General features: G+C 34.0%; 1 protein-coding gene across 16 annotated transcripts in view; it reads left to right on the top strand.

Annotated features, from left to right (window-relative positions):
• DMD (dystrophin) overlaps nucleotides 1–12516 on the top strand; it is a 1043395-nt gene that overhangs the window by 342691 nt on the left and 688188 nt on the right. For 15 of the 16 annotated variants that reach the window (XM_052674157.1, XM_052674152.1, XM_052674148.1 and 12 more), the window contains 2 exons: nucleotides 1898–2048; nucleotides 8068–8187. In XM_052674157.1, the coding sequence (XP_052530117.1) occupies nucleotides 1898–2048; nucleotides 8068–8187 (271 nt within the window). The remainder of the gene's footprint in view (nucleotides 1–1897; nucleotides 2049–8067; nucleotides 8188–12516) is intronic. The other variant, XM_052674160.1, reaches the window with a different exon arrangement.

Raw genomic sequence — 12516 nt, 5'->3', positions numbered from 1 at the left:
TACAATATTAAAAGGCAAGCTAGAATTTTGAACAATCACATAACATTGTTATGTTTGTTTTGGTAATTTTCCTGCAATAAATGCATAGTAATTCCTTCCCTCTCCCCCTTTCCCCATTCTTTTTTTTTTTTTTTTTTTTTTTTTTAACTGAGTATTGAGATTTTTGTGTTTTCTCTCCATTATGACCTTGCATAAATCAGTGATGAATGAAATCAGCAGAAGATGAGAACTTCACAGAGAATGCTGTGTTGCTGGTGTTACTGTTTAATTTTAATTTCTTATTTAAAAAATAAAAATAAAAATTGGATAAACTTAATGAAATTTTGGTTAAGGTAGAAGAAAATTTCTTAGAAGCAGTGAATTTAAAGATGGCTAATATTGACTATTGAGTCACAACAGATTCGGGCACCAGCTGATGGTTTATGAACTGAAACAGCTTTCATATCACATGTAATGTATTTGTATGTTATTAGACTCAATTTAAACTTTCAGGATCTTCTACCTTGTTGTAAAGAATAATCTTTTGAGCATATTGCTGTAATCCCATCTTTAACACTAGACTGACTTGTCAATCCAAACAGAGATGGTTTGTGAAGATAAGAACCACAGGACTCTCTGCCCTCTGCAGTGGGGAGTGAAATTAAAAATAGACTATGCTACAGCACAAGGGAAACAAGTGCAGACAATCAGCAAAAATTAAAAGATTTAGTAATAACAGATACTATAAAAGTGAAAGGGACTTAATATTTGAAAAGTCATTTGGGAGATCAGACTATCAGAGGAATTTTGGAGCACAGCAGTGCATTTATTTAAATGCGGTACAAGTTGAATTTACCCTGTGTCAGTATGAACTGAATATACTTGACTGTTGCAGCAAGTAATGCATTAACATGGTGAAGTAAAACAACCTAATTTTTCATGTCTTCCTCCTACCTTTCCCCAGAATTCTTTGCTGTGAAGTATCTCAGAGTGATAAATGAAACTAGGGAGAGGAAAGCTTACTGCCATTTACCACCTTATAGAGATTTCCACAATTTTTAGAATAGGTTCAATTCAGTGAAAAAGTATTCTGTGTTTGAATATCATGGAGGACGGTGAACTGGATCTAAGTTTGTGGAAGATGGGAAATAGAAATAATTACTTGTAATTCCTTTGCTGAGCCCCAGCTCACATATTATTTCATAAGTGTTTTTGATGAGTTGCGGATGCTGTTTAGGCAAGACAAGATTAAAGGATTTCTGAAGGTGTCAAGTATGAAATGTGAACTATTTTTTATGGATTTCTGGTCAGATCATTTTGGAGTTATTAAAATACCTTTTAGTTTTTTGAGAATATCTCCACTGGATAAATGAAGATTCAGTGATTTGTGTAATATCCTTAATTTGAAGAAACCTTTGAAGTACATGTCTTTTTTAAGTTCATGAATCCAAATGATGTTTTGAAATTTTGAATAGCTGTAATAGAAATGCAGCTAGAGAATAAAACTTCAGAGAAAACATGAAATATATCCAGTTCCATGGTTCTTTAAATGGATTATATTAATAGTTATTAAGGGTTATTAAGGGTTTTGTTTTGTTTTTAATTCCTGGACTCAGGAATTAATTTCAATTTAATTATTGCCTAATTCAGTACTATTTCAACAAATCTTCGTTTACCTGCCTGAAAAATATTCTTTATTCTGGCTTGACATCTAGCCTCATGAAAATCAGTTTAACAATCAAAATGCCCAAGGATGCTCTTTGTGTCTTCTGGAAAGAACAGATTTTGAGATTGGAAAGTCTTGCAAAGCTGTCATCTAGTTTGCAATCTGTAATATTAACAAAGATAATCAAGAGCATAAAGGTCAGACAGGTTTTCTTTCATGTATAAATTGAGATGTTATTTTTTTGTTTTACAGTTTACATAAAATCCTAATGGATCTCCAGAATCAGCAACTAGCCCAGTTAGCTGACTGGCTAACGAAAACAGAGGAAAGGACAAGGAAGATAGATTCAGAGCCCTTAGGACCAGATCTAGAGGACTTAAAGCGTCAAGTAGAAGAACATAAGGTATGATATGGAATTTGGGTACTGCATGCATATATAGTTTCCAAAAGCTTTAAAAAGTGAATTTTTAACATTTCGAATGGCTGTTCCTCCCATAAGAACACAGCAGTGCAATATGGAATCTTGGTTTAATACAAATTGTTTTGTACAATTAAAAGGCTTTTACGGAGCTACTGTAACACAATTCTGACTTTTATCCTAACACAAAAAGTTTCTTTTTTCCATATAAACAATGCACAAGAATACACTAGGCAACTGTAACATCTCTTTGTTATACATTATAATACAAATCTTATCAGATTTTATAATGCATGTGTTTTTTTTCTTTTTTCGTGTTGCATTTTTACTCGTGCATGCTGTAAAAACATTGATTCTGTAGCCATAACTGGGTTGCAGCATCTTGTTAGGACTCCTGGGACTGTGAATATGTAACCATGAAGCACTATAAAATAAACTTTAACTTTAAAAAATATCTTTTAATAATTAATTAATTAATTAATAGTATCCATGAAAAACAAAAAACTAATAAAAAAAGTGTGGGAGACAATTTGACCAATGTATTCCATATTCCATAAGGAAAATGCTCTTCAATTTGAAAGGGAGGGAGCTGGAGAGAGACTGTAATTCATGTAATAGATTTTTTGAACTGAATTAAATCAGCTTTGCATTAATTGAAGTTTCACAATGAATGAACCTTTTTCCTAATTACCTTTACATATGCACTACTAAGCGTCAGTGTATCTTTAAAGAGGTAATACATATATATGTATTTGTGACACGTATGGTGATAGTGTTAGGAAGATACTGAGAAGTATAAAAAATAGAGAATGAGGTGATAGAGATGTACTGTGATAATCTGATAATGTTTCCACAGGCAGTAGTTCAAAATCTGTCTAGAGTTCTGTAGTGTCTTGACAGGTTTTAACATTTGCTGCTTCATGGCCTATGTCAGTACTATAGTGTACAGGCTCTAGAGGGCAGATAATCTCCCAGAACAAATTAATATTGAAAACAGCTTTTGTGGTTTCTATAGAAGAGATCAAAAGCAGTGAAAGGTCGTGTGAGCCACTTTAGTGTTGAAGATAATTTTTCTGCATTCTGATTAAGGAGTTCTGAAGAAGTACAGGAATTCTACTGCTTCCCTTTGTGCTCTCACTGCTTTGTGAGTTGATGATGGTCTGTAGGTTTGCTAGTGAAGTGTATATTCTGACATTAAATTTCTCAGAAAAGAACAGATAGTTATGAAGTGGTATTTGGAGGAAAAAAAAAAAAAAACAGATTTTGAATACAGTAATATTTTTTGGTATCTTCACAACTGAACATCTGTTTTTTCCTTTCAATTACGCATGTATAGTTCTATGTAGGTAAAAAAAGTCACCTCTCTTCCTGAGGTGAGAAGGTAGGCCACGATCATTTCAAATTAAACAAAGATGATAGGTTGGTTTTGTAATTGTCCTATCTCCATCTCCTCTTTACTTCTGTCATCTTCTCCCCCTCTTTCTCCCTTTGTTAATACCTCATTTCCACTCTTTATTTCATTTTATTTTTAGCCTTATGACTTCCCTACCTGCTCCCACAGTTCAATATTTCAGTTTATTTACCAGATCCAACACTACAAATAGTCATTCTGTAATGCAGATTGGGAATCACACCTATCACTGGGATCAGAGAAGGCAAATAGCGTTTTTTTCAGCATGCGGCTTGGTTCAGTAGTGTGAAAGATGAATAACTTGATAGTACAGAAAAAATTCCTGAATGGATTGGCAGAGAGATTTTATGTTATTAGCAAGGCATACATCTTTGGTAATAAATTTGGAATAGTTAAGTGTATTTTGGAGCTATACACAAACATTTTTTTAAAAAGACTATTGCTTTTGCAGCAGTATCTTAAGCATTTTTTTTTTGCAGTTGTAAGAATCCTTTATTTATAATGTTATTAGGGGAGAAAGCTATTTTTCAATAGAAGTCTGAGAACTATTGAATAGTTCAAGCCAAATAATGCCATACATTTTATTATTAAGGAAAAAATCATTTTAATTAATGGTTTTACTATCATCATTCCACATTATTATACAATTTATAATTTTTTTAAAAATCCTAATTTCATTACCTTTTTTGGGGAAAAAATAAATCTTGAGCTGCTTCTAGGGTTTTTGTTTCTGTTTTTGTTTTTTTCTAGAAGGCTGGGCTTTTGTTTTAAGTCTTATTTTTGAATGAAAAAATCATTAACTTCAGAAAATACTTAATGTGAGTATCTTGTAGTAATTGATTGAAAAAATAATAATCAAAAGAAAATCACAGAGGTAAATTAAGAGACTTCCAAACTGTTCAAATATCAGGGATATATCTTTGGGTACTTCGATATCCTGTGTAATTTTATTCCCTGTAAATTAGATTACCTGGGACTCAAATAACTTATAATCTGATAGACAGATAGGAATTAGAGCAGCTGTGGTGTTTTATGAGTTTTTGGTGCTGTCTCAGAGCATCAACATATATAATTGAAACACGGAAAGAGCACAGGGATAGATAAAGTTTTAAGTCCCTGAAAATTTCCTCCCTCCGAGCTGAGGATTGCTTGTTAGAAATTTGAATTCAAATGATCTGAACAGAGCATGCTCTGGTTTTAAAACTGTCTTCAGTAAATTCCTGTTTCAACAAGTTCCTGCATACAAATCATTGTCTCCAGTGAATTTCATGGTAAAAATAGATGCTTTAATTATGAAGAACAGCCATTTAGCTCAGGTGAATTGAACCTGGAGTTAAGACAATGACTAAATTTTTAGTTTCATTGGTTTACTGACTTCTCACATCTTTCACAGTGTGTGTGAGGCTCACACTTTTACTTCTTGCATTTACAGAGCATCTCTCCCTCCATGGTTTTGACATATTTCATATATCCCCTAATAAGGAAGTAAAAATCACCTCCTCCCTGGATGTAACCTTTGTGAGGCTTAAATAAAAGAGTGAACAGAAGCAAAGAGTTGTCATCCTGAACCTTCATCAAGAATTGTGTCAGGATAAAGTTGAGAAGTCTGAATTCTAAGGGTTGTTTTAATAATTGTGTGTACTTCACAGTCCTTGAGAATTGCTTTATAGTCTCGCTCTCTGATGGAAGTGGTAATCACAGGCATAAAAGTCAGAACAAAGGATTCTTATGAATATATCATCCCAGAATACGCTCATAAAGGAATTAAAACTCTGAAATGTCTTAGACTAAGAGGTTTATGCCTTAAAATCAAAAGCCTATGAATTCCTTTCCTGTTGTGTATAGCTCCATTATATGTTTGGTTTTGTTTGTTTTTTTTTTTTTTTTCAAATAAAAATAAAATGCTTTGCAAAAGAGATGTAAAATACCTAACCTAATCTTCAGCTAGTGCATGTTCTTCATACTGAAGTGAATTATTCTACTGGAAAAAGCAGCAGAAAAATTGATATGGTGAAATTGAAATTTAACATAGTTTGTAATGCATTTATGTTTTCCACTAGCATTTAAAGTTAGCCATTTTATTTTGCAGATTATAACTATTAGACTACATATGTATGAAACATGAAGGCACACTCTGCTAAAGTGTTAAGGGCATAGTCTAAGTAATAAAGTAATGAATATTATGAAAAGAAATTCAGTAGTGCCTTCTCTGTGGCCTGAAGTTTCAATGTCAATGCTCTGGTTATTTCAATCTTTGCCACTTGTCCTCTTGTTACATCACAGCTGAGGAAGAAGCAAGTATGTCTGGTTGTTCAGTTCTCTACTTTTTTGGCAGGACTTCAGCTCATTTTGTTTTCACAGAATCATAATCATAGAATCATAGAATGGCTTGGTTTTGAAGGGACCTTCAATATCATCTTCTTCTGCCCTCTTTCCACTTACTCGATCAGACTGCCCAGGGCCCCATCCAACTGGCCTTGAACACCTCTAGGGATGGCGCAACCAGAACTTCTCTGGGCAACCTGTGCCAGTGCCTTGCCTTCCTCTGAGTAAAAAATCTTTCCTCCTAATATCTTACCTAAATCTCCCCTTTTTTAGTTTAAAGCCCTTTCCAATCGCTATCAAACTGTATAAAAAGTCTGTCTCCCTCCTGTTTATGAGCTCCCATTACATTCTGGAAGGCCAAATCCATATCTCTTCAATTTAGAAATAATTATGTGGTGAGGGACCATACCAAGGGCCTTGCAGAAGTCCAGGCATATGACTTCAGTTGCCCTTCCTTTGTCCACCAATGCTATCACTCCATTGTTCAAGGCCACCAGATTGGTTAGGCACCTGTCCTGGTAAACCATGTTGGATGTCTTGGATTGTCTCCTTGTCTCTCCTTAATGTGGCTTCCAAGAGGATTCACTTCGTGATCTTTCAGGCACAGATGTGAGGCTCACCAGCCTGTAGTTTCTGGATCTTTCTTCCTTTCTACCTTTCTTATAAATAGGAATAATATTTCCTTTTTTCCAGACCAGAGAATTTCACCTTACATTTTCCATTTTTTGAATATGGTTTAGAGTGGCTTGAAAACCAAGTGTCAGTTCCTTCAGGTCCCTGGAATGAATGTGATCAGGTTCTATAGATCTGTACACATTCAGTCTCATTAGTTGGTCTCAAACTTGCACTTTGTTTACAGTGGGGAGGGACTTTGTTCCCCCAGCTCCTGCATAGAAGTTCAGAGACATGATAGGTATGGGAAGCCTGACAAACATTGAAGAATCAAGCAAAGAACTTGTTGGGTACCTCAGCCTTCTCCATGTCTGTTGTTGACATTTCTTCCCTTCTAATTTTTCAAAGGTGGTAAACTCTACTTGGTTTTCTTTTCCAACTAATGTAAAACTAGAATCCCTACTTGTTGTTTTTCACATCCCTTGTCAAGTTCAGTTTCAGTTTTTGTTAACAAACTACAGGAAGGTAGAGTGTCCATCTTTCAATGGAAGTGCAAACAAAAAAAGAGACAATAAAACCCATGAAGGGGATGTTTGTGCAGCACTGTACCTTTCAGTAACTTAAATCCTTTGCTTCCTTTCCTCATTTCTCTTCACTTTTTTTTTTTCTTTTAACATAGATCACATGTTTTGTGAAAATGCTGTAGACTGTTTTCTGCCAGAGAGTGAAGATGTAGGAGAGTTCTCACTGCCCTTCTCTGTGCACTGCGAGAAGAGAAGGAACAATTGATTAGATGTATTACATGAAGTCTGGGAAATTATGGGAGGGTCAAACAAGTGTGAAGAGTTGTACAAATTTGACAAAGTTGAGAATGCCAGTTTGTGCAAATTTGATAGATAGACATTTCTTCACTTTTAGCAGTTCAGTATTTCACAGCTAAAACTGTCCCAAGTTTTACTGCAGTAGAATGCTGGATACCAAAGTTGAAAGGGCAAGACAATTTTTCCTCAGGCATTCAGAAATTGTAAAGTACCTCTCCCAGTTTTTTTTTTTTTTTTTTTTAATTCTATTTTATTTTATCGCAATAATTGAAATGAGGGTGCCACATATTATTTCCTATCTTGAGTCACCTCCTGAGTACTTTCACAGTAAGTTGTTAATGAAGAAGTGTGCAGCCAAAAATCATGTGTTTAATGAAAAAAAATGCATCCTTTTAAATACTTTATACATTTTGAAATATTACAATGTTTTAATATGCTGTTACAAAGTACACAACCCAACCTAATGTTTCTTTAAAATGGGCAGAGCTATAGCTACGTATGGATACTTTAATGATATCTGTAAATAATCAATTATATCAACTCAACACATATTTTCACAGGCCACATTTTCAGTCTGAAGTTCTGTAAGAGTTATGCCTTGTGAGTGTGTAATAATAAAATAAGCTATTCTTGAAAGGAATAGAAGTCTACAGAATATGCTTATGCTAGCATTTATAAACAAAATACATTAGAATATATTTAATATTGACAGCAATAGGATTACAAGGTTATTGTAGTGGGTTAGTTACTTGTATTTGTTAGTGAGACTTCAAGCACACAGCATTTTCTTAATTTGGAATAAATTTTCTTGCGTAAATTTCTGTTTTAATTATAGGCATTTCAAGATGACTTGGAACAGGAACAAGTGAAGGTGAACTCTCTAACCCATATGGTGGTGGTGGTGGATGAAAACAGTGGAGACAAAGCGACGGCTGCACTGGAAGAGCAGCTTCAGGTAACTGAACTGAGATAGAAGTGAACTTAGGTCTCAGAGAGAAAGCTGTCAGTGGCTTTAAGTGAAATAAGAAATATTTGTAGCATTGAGGTATATCTCAGAAGATTTTTCTGATTATGATCTTAAACATTTCTATAGCCGATGACGTTTGTATGTCAGTGAAATGCAAGTATTTTGCAGAAAATAACAAATAGAGTAACTTTTTTTTATGTTTTCTGTTTCCTTCATTATTAACACGTTTCATTTATGCTCAAGACTAAGAACAAGTGTTCGTCTTTTGTTTCTTAACTTTATTCCGTTAATCCTGACAGAAGTAGCAGAATTATCTGTTATATTTAAGAAAAGGACATAACAACATTACAAGTAGAGTGTGAGTTTACTGAAAATAAAAGGTTTTTCTTCCGATTGGAAACTTTTGCATGTGTTGTATTTTGGTATTATGGTACAAAAAATGTCGTGATCAACTCTCAGATGCTTAAAGGCACATTCATTTTAAATGTTACCCAATATGTGTATGGCTTTTTTTAATGCTAATACTTACCCCATCAAATTAAAAGAGCCTTAAAAAAAATAGAATTAAAGAGACCTTTAAAAAATAAGTGAAACCAAATATGTGAATTAAACAAAAATAACGCCAATATATGAAGGGTTGCCTAAGTGAATAAAGTTTGTGCAGAAATATCAAGAACATGTAGGATTTTTTAACCACTTTTTTGGAGTTAGCATTTCCCATTAGTTTCACTTGAACATATTTTCTAAGAAACAAAGATAATTATTTCAGTCTCTCCTTTGTTTCATTTCTCTGTTTCATCCTCTGTTTCATCCTCTTCTGTATACATATTTTATCAATTGTTTATTGCTTAGGATTCTTGTGGCAGGGCTTCCTAGAGCACCAGGACTGGGACAAGTTAGCATAATGTCTGTCTTTGAATCCAAACATTCTTCACTGCTTTTTAATGCAAAGTCTAAACAACAGACTTTTTGATGTTCCATTTTTTAAACAAAATTATTTGAATATCCCATGGTGCACCGATGATGTATTTATGACAGAGCTAGCAACCTAAATGGTCTAGAAATGGTTAAACTTTACCTTTTGTTTTAAGAAAGTCTCTCACCTTAAAAGAAAAATACATAAATGCAGTGCTCTTACTATAGCTGTTTGATGAACTTAGACACAGTATTGAGACATGTTGACTGGAATTGGGAAGAAGGGTATAACTAAATATGTCATCAGATGTCCAGATCATGCACAAGAAGTACATTAGTGTTAGAACCAAGGGTTCTTCCAGTTATCTTTTTTAGAAAGGATGAAGTAGTTTTCCTCATTTTGGTTTACTGAACAAAAATAAACAGGCTTGTGCTTTTTTGGATCATTAATGGCCAAGATTTCTCTAGAGAAACTCTCAATACATTCAGCTGGAAGGCATGTCTGTATAACAGACAGATGTTTGTGCTGTCTAAAATCTAGCTGATTTGGATACCAATCCTAGTAAATTCAATAAATTAGTAATTAGTATGGGAATTAGTGTAGATAGTACACATTTGGCTAAGCTGATTAATACTGAGACCACAAACTGCTTCTACATCAGGGAGCACAACCCAGGGAAGGAAACAATTGAGTCTATACTGAATATCAGTTATTATTTCCTTTTAAATTTATTTTCAATATTGCAACCATGCAAGAAAGACTGGTATTTCAGAATGTCGTGCTAACTACTCATATTCTCTTCAGTGGAATAAAGTAGATCCCTGCAAACTCGTGGTTTTAGAAGGTTAACTAAACAAGGAAAATGGAATGGAAGAGGAGAAAATGAAATAAAATTTAAAAAACAAATAGGAAAAAGTTTAACTGAGATACTGTTCTGTGTTTGCAAACCTGATTCCTTCAGAGAAGGCTATGGTAAAGTATGACAAAAAAAAAAAAAGTGAAAATTATTTAAGGCATTTGATATTTGTTATGCTTCACAAATTAGAAGATATACAACTGATATTTTTGAGAAATGCAGGAAAAAAATTAAAAGTGGGGATTACTGCAAATTGAATCTAATTTTACATTCTAGAGACAATAATGTTCTTCAGTAAGGTCACAATTACACCCTCTACCCTCACAAGAGGCAGAATTGATTATTTAAATTCCTTACGAGGATAAAGTCAGTTTAAAATTTAAATTTTAATCCCAATTTAAAATTTTAATCCCAATTTAAAAAAGGGATTGATAGGAGAAGATTTTCTAGTCTTACTATTGTGATGTAGAATTTAAAGCCCTATAGAAGAGGCATTTGCAACAAACCTCAAGTATGAAAACACACAGGAAACTCAGACTGAGGTAAGCATCAGTAAAAATGATTGGGGAGTCTTAATATTTTTAATTTTGCAATCTATTGAAACAATTTTATGAGAATTCATAAACTGTTTTATGAGAATCTACACAGGGCTATGGAATAAAATCTTATTCGCACTTTCAATAAACAGAAATTGCTCATTACTATGATGTGTTTATCCAGTTAAAAAAGCTTAAAGAATAACATGCGTGTATGGAGCATAACAGAAATAGTCAGTTTGTAAGGATACTAGTAGAGAAGGTGCTTGTTATTGAGATAAAGCATGAACAATTGTTACTGTCATTGAGGAAATATATTCCTGAAATGATGCCAGCAAGGGAATTCCTGAAGAAACCTATATAGAAGCGGAGCACTGAGTAGAGTATGGGGTGGTATAAAACAATCCAGCTGCTGTGTGGCTCCTTCCTTCAATCATACTCTCTTAAAGAGAAATCTGAAAGAAAAGTTCAATAATCTCATTGCTCTGAAGTCACAGAGTTTGTAACACTTTTAGAAGTGTTAATAAAAAGTAAATACAGCCAAAAAGTTATGTTGCTTAGGGTATTAGGGAGGTCTGTAATATTTTTTTTCCTTTATGCCAGCGAAAACAACAGTCCACCTGCTGTCCTGCCAAATGTTACATTACCTCTCCTGTGTGTATGAAAAGATTGTTTATATATCTTTTTTTTTCCCACATCATTTGCAAACTGAATATATAATCACAGGAGAGAGATTGTGTTGGCAGGCACACCTATCAGAGCATTTGTCAGAAGTACCATGGAGCAAAGCTCATAACTTGATTATGTACCTGCCAGTCTCACTTTTAAAAGCAAAACAAAACAAGTGTGTTCCACTGTCAGACAAAAGGCTTACCAAGGCTGCCTAAATGGTCAGGATCAGATTTGAAAGACAGTGAACCATTTTGCCAGATAGCAGTTGAGTGCATTTTCAAAGCAGCGGTAAATCAGTTCTGGCTTTTTCTTAGAGTATCAAGATAGTGATTTCTGAAATATTTTTGTGTATATACATATATGCATGTGTATGTATCTATATATGTATATGTCCTTGTAAATATAAATACATATATTTGTACATGTATCTGTATAAAACAATATAATGAATTTCTTTACATATTGTAAAAGTCTCAACAGGCTGACAGGAATTTACGCTGGTTTCAAATGAGTGCTGTAGAAGCTCTTCAGATTTATTGCATGTGCCAAAAATCTGAGTCCTACTTAAGAATCAGTTAATGACACAGAAGTCATATGCGTCCCCTCAAACAAATTACACATAGATAAGTTCACATTGCATGGAAAAGAAAAGTAAACACCTCTTCTTAAGTTGCTTTCCCAAGGTAGTCTGAGAGATTATAGCTAGCCTGGTGGAGTGTGAATATTTTATCTTTTTATACTTAACATTGTTTACTTGACCTATCTGAGTGACATTTTGTGAGGCTCTGTGTGTTTGTGCTGGTGTTGAGATCTGGCTATTTAGATAGGTATCTTCTAGATCCCAATGGTCTCAATCCCAAGATTTACCAGAAAGGAAGCTACTGCACAAGACCTAAATCTGAATTTAGTGCTGAAAAATCGGAGGACTATACTACCCAATCTGTTGCAGTAGTCTGACTTATTTCTCAAGAAAGTATGGGAAATTGCCTTCAGCTGAGATAAATTACTGAATGACGTGAAAAAAGCCCAGAAGGTATGAAATTTTTACTCTAATTATACCCAGTAGACAATCAGTCCCTCAAGGACTCTTGTAGGCTAGTTGAAATTAGAGCTCTCCACAGGCCTCAGGGTTCCATACTGGAATGAGATCTGCATTTGATGCATCAAATGGTTCTTGATGGCTACTGAAGGAAAGGTATGGAGAGTATAATTTTGTGGTCAATAATATACTCATCTGGTGCTATTCTTTGATTGATGATGATGTATGTCTAGTTCTTGTAAAAGTACTTCAAAATAAGTAAAGAAGTTTTCTTAATAAATAAATATATATATATATA

Source organism: Tympanuchus pallidicinctus, unplaced genomic scaffold (genome assembly GCF_026119805.1).
Source record: "Tympanuchus pallidicinctus isolate F22 unplaced genomic scaffold, pur_lepc_1.0 scaffold14, whole genome shotgun sequence".
Lineage (NCBI taxonomy): Eukaryota > Metazoa > Chordata > Aves > Galliformes > Phasianidae > Tympanuchus > Tympanuchus pallidicinctus.
The sequence above is the reverse complement of the archived record's forward strand: the minus strand, read 5'-3'. Positions and strand labels throughout refer to the sequence as shown.